A 21,368-nucleotide genomic window follows, 5' to 3' on the forward strand; every position below is an offset into this window, starting at 1 on the left:
GCAAACTTCGTACAGACAAAATGCTATGAATAAAAGTCACAATTTGTAGATGTTAGGGAAATGGTGGAAAGAATTGTTCTGTGTACATAAATTGTTTTGTTCACAATAATATTCAGCACAATTTAAAAATGTTACAACCTTATTACACAGAATAACCAAGGCAACAATTCTCTAACAGCTGAGGCTGTTCAGGTAAATAAATTAAAAAACATAGAAAACACATAGAAACATAGAAAATAGGTGCAGGAGTAGGCCATTCGGCCCTTCGAGCCTGCACCGCCATTCAATATGATCATGGCTGATCATCCAACTCGGTATCCTGTACCTGCCTTCTCTCCATACCCCCTGATCCTTTTTGCCACAAGGGCCACGTCTAACTCCCTCTTAAATATAGCCAATGAACTGGCCTCAACTACCTTCTGTGGCAGAGAATTCCGGAGATTCACCACTCTCTGTGAGAAAAATGTTTTTCTCATCTCGATCCTAAAATATTTCCCCCTTATCCTTAAACTGTGACCCCCTTGTTCTGGACTTCCCTAACATCGGGAACAATCTTCCTGCATCTAGCCTGCCCAACCCCTTAAGAATTTTGTACGTTTCTATAAGATTCCCCCTCAATCTTCTAAATTCTAGCGAGTACAAGCCGAGTCTATCCAGTCTTTCTTCATATGAAAGTCCTGACATCCCTGGAATCAGTCTGGCGAACCTTCTCTGTACTCCTTCTATGGCAAGAATGTCTTTCCTCAGATTAGGAGACCAAAACTGTACGCAATACTCCAGGTGTGGCCTCACCAAGACCCTGTGCAACTGCAGTAGAACCTCCCTGCTCCTATACTCAAATCCTTTTGCTATGAATGCTAACATACCATTCGCTTTCTTCACTGCCTGCTACACCTGCATGCCTACTTTCAATGACTGGTGTACCATGACAACCAGGTCTCGTTACATCTCCCCTTTTCCTAATCGGCCACCATTCAGATAGTCTACGTTCCTGTTTTTGCCACCAAAGTGGATAACCTCACATTTATCCACATTATACTGCATCTGCCATGCATTTGCCCACTCACCCAGCCTATCCAAGTCACCTTGCAGCCTCCTAGCATCCTCCTCACAGCTAACACTGCCCCCCAGCTTCGTGTCATCCGCAAACTTGGAGATGTTGCATTCAATTCCCTCGTCCAAATCATTAATTTATATTGTAAATAGCTGGGGTCCCAGAACTGAGCCTTGCGGTACCCCACTAGTCACTGCCTGGCATTGTGAAAAGGACCCGTTTACTCCTACTCTTTGCTTCCTGTCTGCCAACCAGTTCTCTATCCACATCAATACTGAACCCCCAATACCGTGCGCTTTAGGTTTGTATACTAATCTCTTATGTGGGACAGATGAATAGAGAGAGAGAGAGTAATTGTTCATTGTAATATTATGGTTTTGTGTGCCGATTGTGATCAAATCCTTCACCATTTACACAAAGGGTAGTGGGTGTATGGAACAAGCTGCCTGAGGAGGTAGTTGAGGCAGGGACTATCCCAACATTTGAAAAATAGCTAAGACAAGGTACATAGGACATGTTTGGAGGTATATGGACCAAATGCAGGAAGATGGGACTAGTGTAGCTAGAACATGTGGGCCGGTGTGGGCAACTTGGGCCGAAGGGCCTGTTTTGACACTGTATCACTCTGACTCAATGAATCAAAAACATTTCTTCTAAGTTCTTCATGTGTTACTTGCCGTCACATTGTGGCAGTTGGACACGTGCAGTGACATCAACACATGCCTTGACTTTAATTACACAAAATTCATTTGTATACTTATGGGCAGTGAATAGCACTGAATACAAACATCAAAGCTAAGATTAACCTGATAATCTAACATAATCTAAGATTAACCTGATAACCTAAAATAAGACCGATTTCAGCAATAGTTAAATGGGACCTCACTTTCTGGTTTGCTTTACAGAATCAGGGGTATTGGTTTTTGCAATCCTCTGACTCTTTCTACCATTTAAATAACACAATTGGTATGCAGTGGAATACTTTCTTCTGGTTTGGGACAATTCCACGTTTAACACCACATGAGACAACGCATCGTACTTTGATAATATTCAATTTACCACCTTGAACGTTCATTGCTACCATCTCGGGTGCATTGTGGCTGGAATGTATGATTTAAAAAAAAAATCATATACAGAGTAGAATAGATTGCTAACACAAATAAAATACAGATGGTTGGTCTATTGAAAATGTTTATTTTCAGGAAAGTATACAGTCTTGGGTAAAGTCAGAGATCTGAATATGTACAAACTTGCTGATTGTGGTAAATTTCCTGTTGTGAAATACTTTTGAGAGTTTTAATTAAATGGAGACCTGGTTGGAATTCAACCTGTGACTGCCTTCCAACGAAGCCTTCTATCCCACTAGAATGGCTTGTGGTCTGATAGAAGGCTTTCTGAAATTGTTTATAGCCTTGCATAAAGTCTGACCAACATCTGGTGGCAAGCAAGGAGAGGAAGGGATCTAATCCCTAGCTCTATTAGGTGGTGTGTGATTTGATCTTTGATTCTCAGTTTGATTCTGAGGGAGTTGATCCTATTGCAAGGTAGACCCTGATCCTGGGGTGAGTGATCAATCCACAGCTACTCTGATTCCCTCTCTGTGGGTGGTTAGTTCCAGGGGATGATGGGTGTATTCCCAACCTGATGGCAGCAAAGCAGGCCAACCTGGAAGAATGGAAGGGATAACTTATTTGTGGGCCAAAGGCAGAACTGAAAGGCTTCTCAACATTTCCTTGAAGCTATCCTCGATATCCTCCTTGGGAACCAAACAAATTGCAAGGGAAGTCATCTGTGAATCTTCCAGCTTTAATGTAATATTTGAACAGTCCAAACCATTCCGTGGGAGTAGGTTTGTCGCCTGTACATTGCCCTGCTTTTCTTTGAAGTGGGATATTTGGAAATGGATTTGAGGGTTTAGTATTTTTTTAAACTTTTCTGACAAGTCAAAGCCACCAGTTTCCCCTGAATAAAGCATCCCTCATGCATCCCAGAAAATATTATCTTGGAATTTATTTGAAATTAAGTGGTTGGGATTTTTCAGTTATGTCTGCAAAGTCATGCCCTAGACCAAGGGTTCCCAACCTGGGGTAAATTTACCCCCCAGGGGGTAAATTTGTTGATTCTGGATTTGTCCATATTTTTTCTCATTGACTGACTGTGTTTGGTTCTGGTATACCGGTATCTATACCGGTATCTATTCATCATTAGTTGTTCTTAAATAAGTGAAGTAACATTGTTACGTGCTATTAGAGTTGCCAGGGGGTAAAGGGGACGAAAAGGTTGGGAAACCTGCCCTAGACTGAAATAAGAACAATATTGCATTGTGTTATTTAAGAAATATTATGTTGTACCATATCATTTGATCTGATCCTTGAGTCTATTTCCTGGAATATGAAAAAGTGAAACTTGACTGATGAGAAAATGGTGACATTACTGATGTAATTTGTCTGTTTTCCATATTAATGTTGAACAGTCTAATGTTCTTGAATTTATGATGGACAATAAGTGGATGATACGGAGTAATTCAACATCTCTTGTTACTTTACACCATGGCCTTATATTGTGGATAACCAAAGAAGCAGAAATGGCTTTCCAGAACGTGTGATATTTAAAAATGTTTCCTTTTGAGATTTGCAATATAAAACAATGTTGTGTATAATTAGTTCTTGTTTTCTCCAGCGGATTATCATAGCAGTGGCCACACTGTGATCAATGGTTGGAAAATACATAACACTGCCAAAAATAAATGGTTTGTCTGCATGGCCAAGTCATCAGAAGACAAGCAGAAATGGCTGGAGGCCTTTCTAAAGGAGCGAGAAAGAAGAAAGAGTAAGCTGTATAATTTTACACTTCTTTAACCATTAATGAATCTCTTTGAGTTTCTTGGTACTGCTGCCCTCTGACCTCCTATCCTCTTTCAACCCACGACGCTTCAATCCTCACACCTCCTTCTCTCTGGACACACTCCTAGCTGTGATCTGACCTGAGGCTTTCAAGTGCAGTCATGATTTTGACTATGCACCTGGCCATATTCTGGCATCTGGAGTAGTTCCTGAGGATTGGCGGGTAGCAAACGTAACCCCACTTTTTAAGAAGGGAGGGAGAGAGAAAACGGGGTATTACAGACCAGTTAGTCTAACATCGGTAGTGGGGAAACTGCTAGAGTCAGTTATTAAAGATGGGATAGCAGCACATTTGGAAAGTGGTGAAATCATTGGACAAAGTCAGCCTGGATTTACGAAAGGTAAATCATGTCTGACGAATCTTATAGAATTTTTCGAGGATGTAACTAGTAGCGTGGATAGGGGAGAACCAATGGATGTGGTGTATCTGGACTTCCAGAAGGCTTTCGACAAGGTCCCACATAAGAGATCAGTATACAAACTTAAAGGATGCTAGGAGGCTGCAAGGTGACATGGATAGGCTGGGTGAGTGGGCAAGTGCATGGCAGATGCAGTATAATGTGGATAAATGTGAGGTTATCCACTTTGGTGGCAAAAACAGGAAAGTAGACTATTATCTGAATGATGGCCAATTAGGAAAAGGGGAGATGCAACGAGACCTGGATGTCATGGTACACCAGTCATTGAAAGTAGGCATGCAGGTGCAGCAGGCAGTGAAGAAAGCGAATGGTATGTTAGCTTTCATAGCAAAAGGATTTGAGTATAGGAGCAGGGAGGTTCTACTGCAGTTGTACAGGGTCTTGGTGAGACCACACCTGGAGTATTGCGTACAGTTTTGGTCTCCAAATCTGAGGAAGGACATTATTGCCATAGAGGGAGTGCAGAGAAGGTTCAGCAGACTGATTCCTGGGATGTCAGGACTGTCTTATGAAGAAAGACTGGATAGACTTGGTTTATACTCTCTAGAATTTAGGAGATTGAGAGGGGATCTTATAGAAACTTACAAAATTCTTAAGGGGTTGTTCAGGCTAGATGCAGGAAGATTGTTCCCGATGTTGGGGAAGTCCAGGACAAGGGGTCACAACTTAAGGATAAGGGGGAAATCCTTAAAACCGCGATGAGAAAATCTTTTTTCACACAGTGGTGAATCTCTGGAACTCTCTGCCACAGAGGGTAGTTGAGGCCAGTTCATTGCCTATATTTAAGATGGAGTTAGATGTGGCCTTTGTGGCTAAGGGGATCAGAGGGTATGGAGAGAAGGCAGGTACGGGATATTGAGTTGGATGATCAGCCATGATCATATTGAATGGCAGTGCAGGCTCGAAGGGCTGAATGGCCTACTCCTGCACCTAATTTCTATGTTTTTATCTTATGCTACCGACCACACAACCTGCCCTTGCTTTTGCCCATTTTCCCTCTGCCAGTGATTTCGGGGTGTTCTGCCCAGCCATTGTTCAGACAGAAGCAGGTGAGTGTCGTTGCAAATGACAGTCATTCCTTAGTCAGTAAACTCATGGTCTGCTGGAAATGTAATGATATATGTTGTCCCGTATGCTTCTGGGACTACTTGTATAGAGCAATTGTTTTTTATTTAGGATCTGGTTGTTGCATGCAAGACCAACCTTGATTGCCAATCCTTGATTGTCTTGGAGAAGGTGGCAATGATCTGCCTTTTTGAACTGATGCAGTCATTAAAATAAAGGAATCCCCACAGTCCTGTTGAGAGGCAAATTCTCGGATTTAGATCCAACGACAAAGAACCAGTGATATATTTCCAAGTCGGGATGGTGTACAACTTGAAAGGGATCCAGCAGGTCTTGATCCTCTTTGGTTATGGTTTGGTGATTGCTGTCTGACTAGCCTGGGAGATTGACTGCCATGCATTTTATATATGGTACATACCGCAGTCATTGTGTGCTGGTGTTGGCAGCAGTGAATGTTTAGGATGGTTAATGCAAGGCCAAGCAATTAGCTACATTGTCCTGGATTTTATTGAGCTTCCCTGAGAGCTGGTGCTGCTCTTATCTAAATAAGTGCATGGCATTCCTTCAGTCTCCTGACTTGTGCTCTGTAAATGATCTAAAAGACTGTGGTGTCAACTGTGTAGGAAGGAACTGCCGATGCTGGTTTTCAGCGAAGATAGACACAAAATGCTAGAGTAACTCAGCAGGACAGGCAACATCTATGGAGAGAAGAAATCGGTGATGTTACGGGTCGAGACCCTTGTTCCGACTGAGCAGATTACCTAGCCTCTGCTCTGCTTCTGTAGCCATAGTATTAATGTGGCTTGTGTAGTTGAGTTTCTGGTCAATAGTGAGCCCCGGGATATTCATTGCTAGTAATGCCATTGAATGTTGAGGGTAGGTGATTGTGCTCTCTCTTATTGAGTGGTCATTGTTGATAACTTATGTGGTGCAAACATATCTTGCCAGTTATCAGCCCATGGCTGAATGTTGTCTAGATTTTACTGCCTCTTGTCATGGGCTGCTTCATTTACTAAGGCGCTACAAATGTAATTTAACATGATGCAAACATCAACTAACATCCCAATTGTGAAATTTATGATCAAAAGAAGATAGATGGGGCAAGATCACTGTCCTAAATAAGTCATGTAGTGAAGTCTTGAAAGTGTGATGATTGAACACCAATAACACTCCCATCCATTGGCGGATAACTGAACCCTAATCAATGCCTTTGCTCAGGCTGACATTCCCAATACCGAGCTTCTAATTTCACGCACGTGTACGATGAAAAGGCCGTGCCATTCACATGCCCAACGCGAGTCCCGAAACAGACATTGCCAGAGGAAAGGTTGTAATATACTCACTGACTGTGGGGAATCCCATGATGACTCAAAGTGGAGAAACACCATTCAGGATTCAAACACCATTCACCATTCACTGATGACCTTGAGCACATGTGCCGCAAGCCCGACTTAAATGGTGAAAGAAACACACAACTTACAAACCGCTCATCCATTTAAAAAAAAAACCTTTGTGCACAAGATGTGTGTCCCACACTGGCCTCATCTGTCACAGGTCCCGGAGTGGAAGCAAGTTTTCAGGGCTGCCTAAGAAGCGAAATTAATTTATAGTGAATTCATTGTTGTTTGTATCTCAGCCTTTTTGTATTTTTGCCTCTGATTTGAACGCAGTACATTTTTGTGTGTTAAGATTTAGGCCCTGAGGTATTTAGATTTAGATTTTTAGAAAAGCTCATGGTTTTTTCTGTGGAAGATGTCACAAAATGCTGGAATAACTCAGCAGGACAGGTAGCATCTCTGGATAGAAGGAATGGGTTACCTTTCGGGTCGAAACGTCTGAAGAAGAGTCTTTGCCCGAGACATAACCCATCCCTTCTATCCAGAGATGCTGCCTGTCTCACTGAGTTACTCCAGCATTTTATGTCTATCTTTGGTGTAAACCAGCATCTGCAGTTCCTTTCTGCACATCCTGTTTCTTTCTATAATTGGTTTAAAATGAAATGAGGTACTGAAATAAAGAAAATATATTTCTGCTTTTACTATGGATCTGATATTCTGGCCTTTAACATTTTATGCTGTTAGTGGTATTTGGCTATTAATTGTGGCCTAAATAACAAACTTATACCCTCTGTTTTCATTGGGGTCAAGTCAGATAGAAAGAAACAAATAATCTAAAGAAATATCCCTACCACATTATTCCAGCTGCAAAATAAACATTTATTTTGTTTTTATCTCTTCCACATAAAATGTTGCCTCTTTCTCCAATTTTGCTTAATTTTCTGATCCTGCTCTATTATGTTCAGCCAAATCAAACAATTTTATGAGAATACCACATTTTTGCTAATGGTGTATTTCCTGAATGTTAGTCATTGAGTTAAGGACCTGTCCCATTTACGCGACCTTGGCTCGCAAATTACACGACCTCGTGGTTGCTTGAGGCTTATGGGAACCTTATGGCCGTGCGGGGCCGGTCCCACTTCAAAGCTCAGAGTTGTGCGGGGCTGGTCCCGACATCGGGCTCCGAAATTCTTGCAGTGGCCGAAATCTTTGCACGCCAACGTCCTGTCGGCACACAGGCGCATTGTGGTCATGCGCAGCGTCTTGATGTTTTACACACCTCACCGCCTGGCATTGCATTGCGTGATGACGTCACCGCCCGACGCCGTGCGATGCCCAAATTCAGTCGGCACGTCTCCTGCCCAGCTGATTGGTGAGCATGACGCAAATGACGACACGCGCCAACTTAGCGCATACTTATCGCGTACTTAGCGCGAACTTCGCGTGAATTCCGCTTCCGTTTGGTCGCGCCAAACGCACGCAATCGCATGCAAGTGGGACAGGCCCTTAAGAGAGCAAATGGATTAAAATAAAGTGCAAGGGAACACATTCATATCCTGAAACTCTGGAATTCCATTTTGTAGTTCAACTCTGTCCATCCATGATTAAATAATTCAATAGTGGAATTTGTAGTGTGGTCAGCTATTATAGTGCACACCAGAGAGGGAAACTTAAGGATTTTTTAACACTGATATCATGTAGCATAGGATTTAACATTTGTTAAAGGTCTTGAATGAGTACAATGGTGAAAACAATGTGATTTTTTTTTTTTGCGAAATGATTTTGATGCCTTAACCTTTGGGCAATTGAAAATGTAGCTTTTTCAAAATTGGCTCTTCCAATCTAAAATTGGACAGTTCCGAGTGGACTGCAATAGATTGTTTTCATCATTCAAAGGAGAAGCTGTTTTGTTTAACTTTCCTGGTTTGCAAATGTCACTTTTCTGGCATGGCTGACAATTTTAAAAACATTTTGTATCATTAAATTACAAAGGGAAAATGTTCTCATAGCATTCACAGTTTGCCAGAAGAATATATTCAGATTTCTAACATTGCTCCATTGGTACAACTATTCTGACTGAGTCGGAGTTGGTGTGGAAACAGGCCCTTCGGCCCAACTTGCCCACGCTGACCAACATATCCCATTTATCTTCCTGCGTTTTGCCCATATCCCTCTAAACCTGTCCTATCCATGTACCTACCTAATTGTTTCTTAAACATTGCGATAGTCCCTGCCTCAACTACCTCCTCCAGCAGCTCGTTCCTTACACCCACCATTCTTTCAATGAAAAGGTACCCTTCAGATTACTATTGAATCCTTTCCCCTTCACCTTAAACCTATGTCCTTTGTTCTCGATTCCCCCACTCTGGGCAAGAGACTCTGTGCATCTACCAGATTTATTCCTCTCGTGATTTTATACACCTCTATAAGATCAGCCCCCATTATCCTGCGCTACATGGAATAGAGTCCCTGCTTGCTCAACCTCTCCCTATAGCTCAGACCCTCGAGTCCTGGCAACATCCTCGTAATTTTTCTGTGTATCCTTTCCAGCTTGATAACATCGTTCCTATAACATGGTGCCCAGAACTGAACACAATACTCTAAATGAGACTTCACCAACGTCTAATATAACTGCAACATGACCTCCCAACTATACTGAATACTCTGACAGACTAAGGCCAATGTGCCAAAAGTCTTTTTGACCTATCTATCTATTTGTAATGCTACATTCATGGAACTCCTAGACCCCTCCGCTCTGCAACACTCCCCAGAGCCCTATCATTCACTGCATATGTCCTGTCCATGTTACGCAAGGACATGCATGTCCTGAGTCCTTGTCAGCCCACTTTTAAAAACATCCCACTTTCCCGATGTTCATTTTCCTTCAATCAACCTACTCCAACTAAAGTTAGTCTTGATTTCATACCCTCAAAGTTGGCTAATTTAGCATTTAAACTGGTGGGCCCTCTCTGCCCCTATCCATAACTATCTTGAACCTAATCGAACATTGGTCCCAAAAGGATAATCTACGAACACACCATTGAGATTTATCAATAGATTGAGAGTGTTTATTTGTTATATGCACCAGATAGATATAACCCGAATCAATGAAATTCTTAAATTGCTGCAGCTTTACATGCACATTTGGCACGAGGTGATTAATACAGGTGTCAGAGGTTATGGGGAGAAGGCAGGAGAATGGGGTTAGGAGGGAGAGATAGATCTGCAATGATTTAATGGCATATTAGACTTGATGGGCCGAATGGCCTAATTCTACTATTCCTTATGACTGTATGACAAAAATAAATATACAACAAATTATCAGTTATTTTAAATAAAGTAGACCATGAAAGTACTGGCAGTAGTAAAAACAAATGTACATAGAACACCCATTAATAGTTTCTGACTAGTTTAGTTTAAACTCATGCTGGAGCTGAACAATGGGCATTGAAGTTATTTTTGGAGTTACATGCCAGAACCATGTTTTTCCATGCGCGGTAGCCGAGCAATGATTGCCATACTGCTCTCCTCCACTCCACAAGTTTAACGTGTTTTTAAAGGCGAAGCATCCATTTTAATCTCTGATGTAACAACCCATTATTTTTTTCTAGGAGCGTGAAATAATGAAAAGTTTTGAAAAGTAAAGTATGTTGGATTGTACTTCCTAGGTCTGAAACTTGGCGTGGAACAAGATACCTGGATGATGATCTCTGAAAAAGGGGAAAAGCTTTACCATATGCTGTGTAAACAGGAAAATTTGATCAAAGACCGAAAAAGGAAACTCAGTACATTTCCAAAATGCTTCTTGGGCAGGTAGGATATGGAATTTTATTGTCATCTGTTGGGGCAATATCATATATCACTTTTTTTTTCCTTCTGGCAATTTTCTCTCCTTTGCTTCTCTTTTGAAAATGTTTGGCCAGGCATATGATAAATTCAGCATGGCATTCACTGTGATTGAAAACTCTGATTGTTATGCGACTGTTGGGTGCTTAAAGGCTACTTCAGAGAAGGTGCCATGGTAATTGAACATCTCTCATCCAATTCTCTTGCACATCCATAATGTCTGACACCAGTGATTCGGAAAAGGAAAACAATCAATATATTTTGGTAACTGATAGCACCAACACTTACATAGAAACATAGAAAATAGGTGCAGGAGTAGGCCATTCGGCCCTTCGAGCCTGCACCGCCATTCAATATGATCATGGCTGATCATCTAACTCAGTATCCCGTACCTGCCTTCTCTCCATACCCCCTGATCCCTTTAGCCACAAGGGCCACATCTAACTCCCTCTTAAATATAGCCAATGAACTGGCCTCAACTACCTTCTGTGGCAGAGAATTCCACAGATTCACCACTCTCTGTATAAAAAATGTTTTTCTCATCTCAGTCCTAAAAGATTTCCCCCTTATCCTTAAACTGTGACCCCTTGTTCTGGACGTCCCCAACATCGGGAAAAATCTTCCTGCATCTAGCCTGTCCAACCCCTTAAGAATTTTGTAAGTTTCTATACGATCCCCCCTCAATCTCCTAAATTCTAGCGAGTACAAACCGAGTCTATCCAGTCTTTCTTCATATGAAAGTCCTGACATCCCTGGAATCAGTCTGGTGAACCTTCTCTGTACTCCCTCTATGGCAAGAATGGCTTTACTCAGATTAGGAGACCAAAACTGTATGCAATACTCCAGGTGTGGTCTCACCAATACCCTGTACAACTGCAGTAGAACCTCCCTGCTCCTATACTCAAATCCTTTTGCTATAAATGCTAACATACCATTCACTTTCTTCACTGCCTGCTGCACCTGCATGCCTACTTTCAATGACTGGTGTACCATGGCATCCAGGTCTCGTTGCATCTCCCTTTTTCCTAATCGGCCACCATTCAGATAATAGTCTACTTTCCTGTTTTTGCCACCAAAGTGGATAACCTCACATTTATCCACATTATATTGCATCTGCCATGCACTTGCCCACTCACCCAGCCTATCCATGTCGCCTTGCAGCCTCCTAGCATCCTCCTCACAGCTAACATTGCCCCCCAGCTTCGTGTCATCAGCAAACTTGGAGATGTTGCATTCAATTCCCTCGTCCAAATCATTAATATATATATTGTAAATAGCTGGGGTCCCAGCACTGAGCCTTGCGGTAACCCACTAGTCACTGCCTGCCATTGTGAAAAGGACCCGTTTACTCCTACTCTTTGCTTCCTGCCTGCCAGCTAGTTCTCTATCCACATCAATACTGAATCCCCAATACCGTGTGCTATAAATTTGTATACTAATCTCTTATGTGGGACCTTGTCGAAAGCCTTCTGAAAGTCCAGATATAACACATCCACTGGTTCTCCCTTATCCACTCTACTAGTTACATCCTCGCAAAATTCTATAAGATTCGTCAGACATGATTTACCTTTCATAAATCCATGCTGAATTTGTCCAATGATTTCACCACTTTCCGAATGTGCTGCTATCCCATCTTTAATAACTGACTCAAGCAGTTTCCTCACTACCGATGTTAGACTAACTGGTCTGTAATTCCCCGTTTTCTCTCTCCCTCCCTTTTTAAAAAGTGGGGTTACATTAGCTACCCTCCAATCCTCAGGAACTACTCCAGAATCTAATTTGTACCAGAGCTGAGATCAGTTTAAAAAGTAGAGGGAAGATTAATGTTGAAAGATTATTGGCTGTACTTCTATACTCGATAAAATGCTATTTACCCCGAGTGTTTCTGGCACTCCTGCTCCTGCCCTTATTGAATCTGCACCCATACGAGCTGATTATACAAATATTATGTAAGCAACATTTTGTCATTATTTATTCAATTTGTTGAAATCATATATCATTGGCAAGACCAGCATCTATAATTCATTCCTCATTGTTCCTGGTGGTGTGGTGCCATCTTAGACGGCTGAACATGTGCCTACAGTGCCTTTTTGACGGGATTTCCAAGATTTAGATCCAACAATGAAGAATGGCGGGCAATTTATTTTTAAATCAGTAGAATGTATGTTCTGGAGTGGGTTCTGCAGGTGGTGCTCTTCACTTTAGGTGAGAGAAGTTGCACGTATGGGAGGTGTAACATGGTCAATAAATACACTGCTTTGTAAATGTTACACACGACATACACTGTGCTCCAGGGAAGGAAGGAGGGAAGAAATGTTTTGGGCTGTTTATGGTATACCAGTCACAACTGTTGGTTTATCCAGAATGGGTCACAAAAAATACTTGCCTTTGATTTCATTTTGTTAAAGAGAATGTTTCAGTTTCTCAAAGCGACTTTTAAAATCATCTTTAACACTTTCTCTTTTTCCTTTCTGGTGATGAAGTGATGCTAGTTTCAATGTCTAAGGTCAGTGTAAAAGAAATTGTGTGGGCAGCCTACTGTGTTGGGATGGCCTGAGTTCTGCAGGGGAAGCTTGATGTTGGGGATGATGATCTGGAAAGGAACATTTGTCTATCCTATGAGTGCATTTTGCAGAGGTAGCATTGTTGGGTCAGAGCTTTCAGATGCCAAATGCAGCTTATCTCAGGCACATAAGAGGCCAGGCATGACTGTTGCCTGTCGGATTATGAACATGCCGAGCATGAAACACACTTACTCTCAATAATGGGAAGTTATTTGGCACCGTGGATTTTGTTACTGATGTCCACCTTTATTGAGAAATAGTTCTTGAAGTATGGAAGTGATCCACGTTTTCTGGGGTCTTGGTATGGATCTTGATTTTGGGGGATGGTGTGTGGCAGTGTCAATTTTGACATAAAATCTTTGACTTCTGGATGTTTTGTGTTAATGTGTGGGGGCTATTCTATTGAACATATGAAGCTTGTACTTCTAGAATTTACACATGGACGAGCTGTCTGAAAAGTGTAAATTGCTGACTATGGTTGGGATGACCTGAGTTCTGCAGGGGAAGTGAGAAAGGATTCCTATTTGTTCTGTAGTGTAATTTTACTCCAGTAGGGAGCTTTATAGAAGTGAAGTCCATGCCTATTGCACTAAGGAAGATTGAGAAGAGGAGTAGGGCTTGTAATAGTGACCTTTTCCAAGAAAGGATATGGTCTAGTAGGAGAAATGACAGACACAATAAGATGGAGCAACACAGCGGGCCAGACAGCATCTCTGGAGAAAAGGAATCGGTGATGTTTCTGGTAGAGACCCTTCTTCCAACTGAGTTGGGATAAAGGGAAACAAGAGACGGTGATGCAGAGAGATATATTACAAGTGAATGTAAGATATGACTCAGTCTGAAGAAGGGTCTTGAAAAGTCACCTATTCTTTTTCTCTAGAGATGCTGTCTGACCTGCTGAGTTACTCCAGGTTTTTGTGTCTATCTTCAGTTTAAACCAGCATCTGCAGTCCCTTCTCACACATCAAGAATCCATGTAAGTGGTGGAAATTGGCCAGCTCCATGGATATCCAACACTTTTTGTACCAGAGTTCAAGGGAATCTAGAGGCATGAGGCTTAATGATGTCACAGCAGTGTGTTGTAATCTGAGAAACCATCACATTTGTCCCAACTGTCTTGGAGCTGTAAAAAATCAGTAATGAGAAACAGGCTTCCTCCTCCACAGAAACATCCATGCAGGATCAATGAATGGAGGCCGGAGCTGGGTAGATCAGTGCTTTAGGGCAGAACAGAAGAGAAACATTTGGACATTTATTAAACCAACCAAGAGTCAATTTAATTGTCATTTGGACCCCTAGAGGTCCAAACGAAATGCCGTTTCTGCAGCCATACATTACACACAAATAGACCCAGACACAACATAATTACATTTTACATAAACATCCATCACATAGCTGTGATGGAAGGCCAAAAAAAACTTATCTCTCCACTGCACTCTTCCCCCCCCCCCGATGTCAGAGTCAAAGTCAAAGCCCCCGGCTGGCGATGGCGATTGTCCCGCGGCCATTGAAGCCACGCCGGGTGGTGCGAGGTCGCACACCGGGTCTTGGTGTTGGAGCCCCCGGTGTGCGCTCGCAAAGTCCCGCGACCATTCCAGCCGCGCGGGGCAGTGGTGTCAGGCCCCGCTCCAGGAGCTCTTCAACCCCGCAACACGGGCGGGAGAATTCGCCGTTGCAGGAGCCCCGAAAAGCGGTCTCTCTCCAGGGATCCGCGGGCTCCCGGCGCCGCTGTCCGCAGACCCGCAGCAGCAGCCTCCGACTCAGCAGCGGCATCGGCAGCAGCAGCACAGCAGCAGCAGCGGCAGCAGCAGCAGCGCTCCTCCACCGCTCCAACCGCTCCGGACTCGGCCAGCCCCGCGACGGCGACGGTGAGTAGCACCAGAGTCCCCGGCTTCTTCCTGTTGGAGGCCGCTCCTCGTTGCGGCCCCAACGACAACGGAAACCCGACGAGAAAAAGGTCGGGTCTCCAGTGCAGGGAGAGATTAAAAAAGTTTCCCCCCCCCTCCCACCCCACCATAACAATGTTATACTGCCCTGAACTACCTGAATATACATGATGTTGTTAATGATGTTTAAAGTTTGCAGTGGAACCGGCCAATCAAGCCCTACTACAGTGATTTGAATTCTATGAAATCTTGACAAAATGAACTGCAGAATTATGAAGGGTGGGTGAATGACTTTTTGAGATCAATAATATTTTAATAGGGACAAAATATTTAAGACCTGCTTTATATTTCTTGTTGCTTTGACACTTTAGTGAGTTTGTCGCATGGCTGATGGAAATTAAAGAGATCAGTAAACCCGAAGAAGGAGTTCATCTAGGTCAAGCACTGTTGGAGAATGGAATCATCCATCATGGTGAGTGATTATGCAGTTAACACTTGGCTGATTGAACATTTGATGGGTGTAGCAATAACCCATCATTAGTTTGACCTTACCCTGGCTGAATGGGGTAAAAAGTAATCAAAACGCACAAGCCAATGAAAAATTAATTTTTATAAGAAGCCTGAGCAAATGCCACACCACAAGTAAACAGAAAGGAGTGCTCTGGAACAGAGAGACCTAAGAATGTAGGTACGTAGTTCCATGATGTTTGCATCACGTAGACAGGGTAATGAAAAAGGCATTTGGCTCTCTTGTTTCCAGTGGTCAGGGTGTTACGTACAGGAGTTAGGACGTTATGTTACTGCTGCACAAGATGTGGTGGGGCCATATTTGGACTTCTGTTTACAATTCCAGATGCCCCACTGAAGAAAGTATGCAATTACATTAAATTTATAAGGATGTCACTAAGTCTGGTGTGTTTGAGTTGTAAGGAGTGGCTGGATAGGCTGGGTATTTTTCTCTGGAGCATAGAAGGCTGAGGGGTGATATTGTGGAGGTTTGAGGGGGACTGATGAGGGACACAGATAAGGTGAATAGCAAGTTTTATTTCCCCCCCATGGTTTAAAAAAAAAAGGGCATGAAGAGTAGTGACCCCTGCGGAACACTGCTAGTCACTGGCAGGCAACCAGATTAAGTTCCCTTTATTGCCACTCTTTGCCTTCTGCCATCCAGCCAACCTGCTATCCATGCTATTTTCTTCCCTCCGATACCATGGGCTCTCATTTTTTTAGCAGCCTCACAAGCAGCATTTTATCAAAGGTTTTCTGAAAATCCAGGTAAACTGCAACCACTGACTCTTCTTTGTCTATCTTACTATTTACTCCCTCGAAGAATTCCAGCAGGTTTGTCAGGCAAAATCTCCCATTCACAGAACCATGTTGACTTTCGTCTATTTTAGTATGTGCTTCTAAGTACTCAGAAATCTCATCTTTTATAATGGAACTCCAAAATCTTACCAACCACTGAAGTAAGGTTAACCAGCCCAGTTTTCATTCTTCTGCCTCACTCCTTGAACATCAGGGTAATATTTGCAATTTTCCAATCATCTGGAACCATCCCTGATTCCAGTAATTCTTGAAAGATCATAACTAATGCCTCCACAATCTCTAAAGTCGCTTCTTTTCAAACCCTGGGGTGTAGTCCATCCGGTCCAGGTGACTTATCCACATTCAGATCTTTCAACTTTCCAAGCACCTTCTCTTTAGAGATGGTCACTCCACTAACTTCCACCCTTGACCATCTTGAATTCCCAGGACATTGCTGGTGTCTTCCACAGTGAAGACGGATGCAAAAAACGTATTCAATTCCTCTGACATTTCTTTATTCTCCATTATCACTTCTCTCCAGCATAATTTTCCAGCAGTTCACTCTTGCCTCTTTCTAACTCTTATATACATGAAGACATTTTTGTTATCCTCTTCTATATTAACTAAGTTACAGAGATAGGTTGAATAAGTTAGGTCTTTATTCTCTGGAGCGCAGAAGGTTAAGGGGGGGACCTGATAGAGGTCTTTAAAATGATGAGAGGGATAGACAGAGTTGATGTGGACAAGCTTTTCCCTTTGAGAATAGGGAAGATTCAAACAAGAGGACGTGACTTCAGAATTAAGGGACAGAAGTTTAGGGGTAATATGAGGGGGAACTTCTTTACGCAGAGAGTGGTGGCGGTGTAGAATGAGCTCCCAGTGGAAGTGGTGGAGGCAGGTTCATTGGTATAATTTAAAAATAAATTGGATAGGCATATGGATGAGAAGGGAATGGAGGGTTATGGTATGAGTGCAGGCAGGTGGGACTAAGGGGAAAAAAAAAAAAATTGTTCGGCATGGACTTGTAGGGCCGAGATGGCCTGTTTCCGTGCTGTAATTGTTATATGTTATATGGTTATATTATTGGCTAACTTCTTTATCCTCATTTTGCCTTTTTAGTTACCTTCTGTTTTTTTTCCTTAAATGCTTCCTAATCCTCTAGCTTCCCACTAATCTTTGCAATGTTATATGCCTTCGCATTTTGTTTTGTTGTCTTTGACTTCCCTTGTCAGCCACAGTCACCTCTTTCTCCCATTAGTATCTTTCTTCCTCTTTGGAATGAAAACATCCTGCATCTTCCAAAGTGATGCCCGAAATTCCTGCCATTGCTGTTCCACTGTCAGTCCTGCTTGGGTCCCTTTCCAATCAACTTTAGCCAACTCCTCCCTCATACCTTTGTAGTTGCCTTTGCTCAACAGACATACGGGCATATCCAATTTAATCTTCTTCCACTCAAATTGAAGGTTGAATTTTAGCATGTTATGGTCACTGCTGCCTAGTGGTTCCTTTACCTGAAGCTCCCTAATCAAATCCAGTTCATTAAACAATACCAAATCCAGAATTATCTTTTCCCGGGTAGGCTCAACTACAAGCTGTTCTAAGAAACCATCTCTGAGGCACTTCACAAATTCCCTCACCTGGAACCCAATACCAATCTGATTTTCCCAGTCTACCTGCATATTGAATTCCCCCTTGACCATCGTAACATTGCCTTTCTTACATGCTAATTCTATCTCCTGATGTAACTTGTACCCTACATCCTGGCTATTGTTTGAAGGCCTGTAAATGGCTCCCATCAAGGTTGTTTTACACTCAGTGTTTCTCAGCTCTGCCCACAAGGATTCTACATCTTCTGATCATATGTCACCCCTTGCTAAGGACTGAATTTCATTCCTTATCAGAAGAGCTATCCCACCCCCACCCTCACTGCTCACCAATGTCTGTCTTATCGACAGGACGTGTAACCTTGGATATTCAGCTCCCAGCTCTGATCCTCTCACAGCCATGCCTCCGTAATGCCTACAACGTCGTACCTGCCAATTTCTAACTACGCTATAAGCTCATCCACTTTGTTCCATATAGAAGAAGTTAAGGAGCAGTGCTTTCATACAGAGTGTACATGGAACACGTTCCAGAGGAAGTGATAGAGGAGTGTACTACTATACTTAAAAGGCACTCGTACAGGTACATGAATAGGACAGGTTTGGAGAGATATGAACCAAATGCAGGCAATGTTAGACTAATTGGGCATCTTGTTGGCATGGGTGAGTTGGGCCTGTTTCGGTGCTGTAGAGCTGTTTGACTTCATGACTATGTAATGGCTGAAGATTATTTTATGCAAATTACATGCCATTGTGCACTAAACAATATCTGTATTCCGTACCATACACAGCTTTTACCTTTAAAGTATCTGGAACATCCATCCATTCATATACAGCTCCCTCTGATTAAAACACAACCCACTCCAAAAGTTATTTGAAAGAATCATTCCCAATCTTGTACAAAGAATGAACTGTCTGCAATCCCTTGCAAGCTGTTCTTTAACTTAAAAAATGTATCACTTTCGCACTTGACTGTGGGTGTAATATAAGGTATAAAGGCTGCTTTGCTTCAAGATATTTAGGATATGCAAGTACTCCCTTGGTAGGTTGAAAATCATCATTTGATTGCAGGTGTATTTGTAAATACATTTTCTATAAACTTTGGTTTTCTGAATTTTGTGCAAATAAATCAATTCTATGCACGGCAATTGAAAGTTTTACACATATACATAAATGGCACAGCAGGCAACTTTCAAGTTATTAATTATCGGAGCTTTTTGAACACTTAATGGGTTAATTTTAATACAAGAAATTACTACAGAATTCAAATATGATCACTGTCTAAATGTGCTTTGTATTTACAAGTTATAAACATAGAATTAATTGGTAGGTCATGTTTATTGCCATGTGCACAAGTACAGGCAGAAGTAGAGAGGCACAATAAATATTTTGCTAGATGCATCACAGGCAGATATAAACACAAAAACAAATAATGCATATATGACACATAAATCAGACATTAAGTTTCTCAAAGAAAGAAGATTGGGGAAAAAGGGAAGTGCAACGAGACCTGGGTGTCCTTGTACACCAGTCACTGAAAGTAAACATGCAGGTACAGCAGGCAGTGAAGAAAGCTAATGGCATTTTGGCCTTCTTAAAGAAGATTTGAGGATTTGATTATAGATCCTTCTTGTACAGGGTCCTGGTGAGACCACATCTGGAGTATTGTGTGCAGTTTTGGTCTAATTTGAGGAAAGACATCCTTGCAATTGAAGCAGTGCAGCGTAGGTTCACGAGGTTAATCCCTGGGATGGCGGGACTGTCAATTGTGAAAAGATGGGAAAGACTGTGTTTGTATTCACTGGAATTTAGAAGGATGAGAGGTTATCTTATAGTAACCTATAAAAGGACTGGATAAGCTAGATGCAGGAAAAATGTTCCCAAAGTTAGGGGAGTCCAGAACCAGTAGCCGCAGTCTAAGAATAAAGGGGAGGCCATTTAAAACTGAGATGAGAAAAACTTTTTCACCCGAGAGTTGTGAATTTGTGGAATTCTCTGCCACAGTAGAAGCCAATTCACTGGATGAATTTAAAAGAGAGTTAGATAGAGCTCTAGGGGCTAGCGGAATGAAGGGATATGGGGAGAACACAGGCACAGGTTACTGATTGTGGATGATCAGCCATGATCACAATGAATGGCGGTGCTGGCTGGAAGGGCCAAATGGCCTCCTCCTGCACCTGTTTTTTTTAATGCTTCTAAAGCCCCTGTCCCGCTTACGTGTCCTTGGCATGCTAATTACGCGACCTCGTCGTCACATGGAGACGTGACGGTCCCGTGAAGGTTGCGCGCACCTTCATGCGCCCACACAGCTGGCTGGAGCATGTGACATCATTTGAAGATGGACACAAAATGCATGAGTAACTCAGCGGGACCAGCAGCATCTCTGCAGGGAAGGAATGGATGACGTTTCGTGTCGAGACTCTTCTTCAGTCTGAAAGAAAGGTCTTGACCTGAAACGTCATACATTCCTTCTCTCCAGAGATGTTGCCGGTCCCGCTGAGTTACTCCTGCATTTTGTGTCTATCTTCAATTTTCTTGGCCCCTCTCTGGGAGTAGAAGTGGGGCGGACCGGATCCGCAACGGCCGTAAGCCCCAGGCCGAGTTCGATGATCGTTTGCCTGCTTCTGCTGCTGTTGGAGGTGACGTTGCATCGCGCCAAGGTCTTGGGCCTGTCCTACCATGGCTGTCAGTTATGCGACAGGCCGGTGGCGCGTAACTGACAGCGATACCGCGCACAACTGCATATCCCTCCGCGTTTCTCAGTGGGACCGGCCACACGATGCCCGTGTGCCTCAACGCGACGACGAGGTGGCGTAATTTGCGTGCCAAGGACACGTAAGTGGGACAGGGCCTTAATACTGTAAAAATAGGCAATAATGAAAGACGCAATTAGAAATTAAAACATGTACATGATAGTGCAAAAGTTGGACTGTAATAGGTTTGTATTAAAAATAATTGTGAAAAAATCTTCGCAGCTTGTGCACTTTTAATTGTTATTGAATTACATTTATGTTAAATTAATATCAAATTAATTCATATTGAATTAATTATTATTGCTTTGAAACATTATTCTTGTTAAAATTGTGGATGCTTGTTTTTGACTAATACACTTTAATATTCAGTAACAGATAAGCACCAGTTTAAACCTGATCATATGCTGTACAGATTTCGATATGATGATGGAACATATCATCCAAGATGTGAAATTCAGGATGTTGTTTCTAAGGTACAGATTTCATAAAAGGATCTGCTGATGCTGCTAAAAATGTTAAAATGGAATGAAAAACTGTATAGAATTGACCCATGCACGGAATGAAAAACTGTATAGAATTAACCCATGCACATTTTTTAATTGATTTTTTTTAAAGTGGTGTTTTCAATATAGGCA

The 21,368-nt window shown here is 42.3% G+C and overlaps 1 protein-coding gene across 1 annotated transcript in view; it reads left to right on the top strand.

Annotated features, from left to right (window-relative positions):
• Window positions 1-21,368, top strand: part of prex2 (phosphatidylinositol-3,4,5-trisphosphate-dependent Rac exchange factor 2) — a 317,095-nt gene that overhangs the window by 81,601 nt on the left and 214,126 nt on the right. Inside the window, exons 9-12 of the mRNA XM_055634430.1 lie at window positions 3,734-3,883; window positions 10,447-10,591; window positions 15,446-15,546; window positions 21,103-21,206. Of these exons, the coding sequence (XP_055490405.1) occupies window positions 3,734-3,883; window positions 10,447-10,591; window positions 15,446-15,546; window positions 21,103-21,206 (500 nt within the window). The remainder of the gene's footprint in view (window positions 1-3,733; window positions 3,884-10,446; window positions 10,592-15,445; window positions 15,547-21,102; window positions 21,207-21,368) is intronic.

Source organism: Leucoraja erinacea, chromosome 4 (assembly GCF_028641065.1).
Source record: "Leucoraja erinacea ecotype New England chromosome 4, Leri_hhj_1, whole genome shotgun sequence".
In the NCBI taxonomy this organism is placed as follows: Eukaryota; Metazoa; Chordata; class Chondrichthyes; order Rajiformes; family Rajidae; genus Leucoraja; species Leucoraja erinaceus.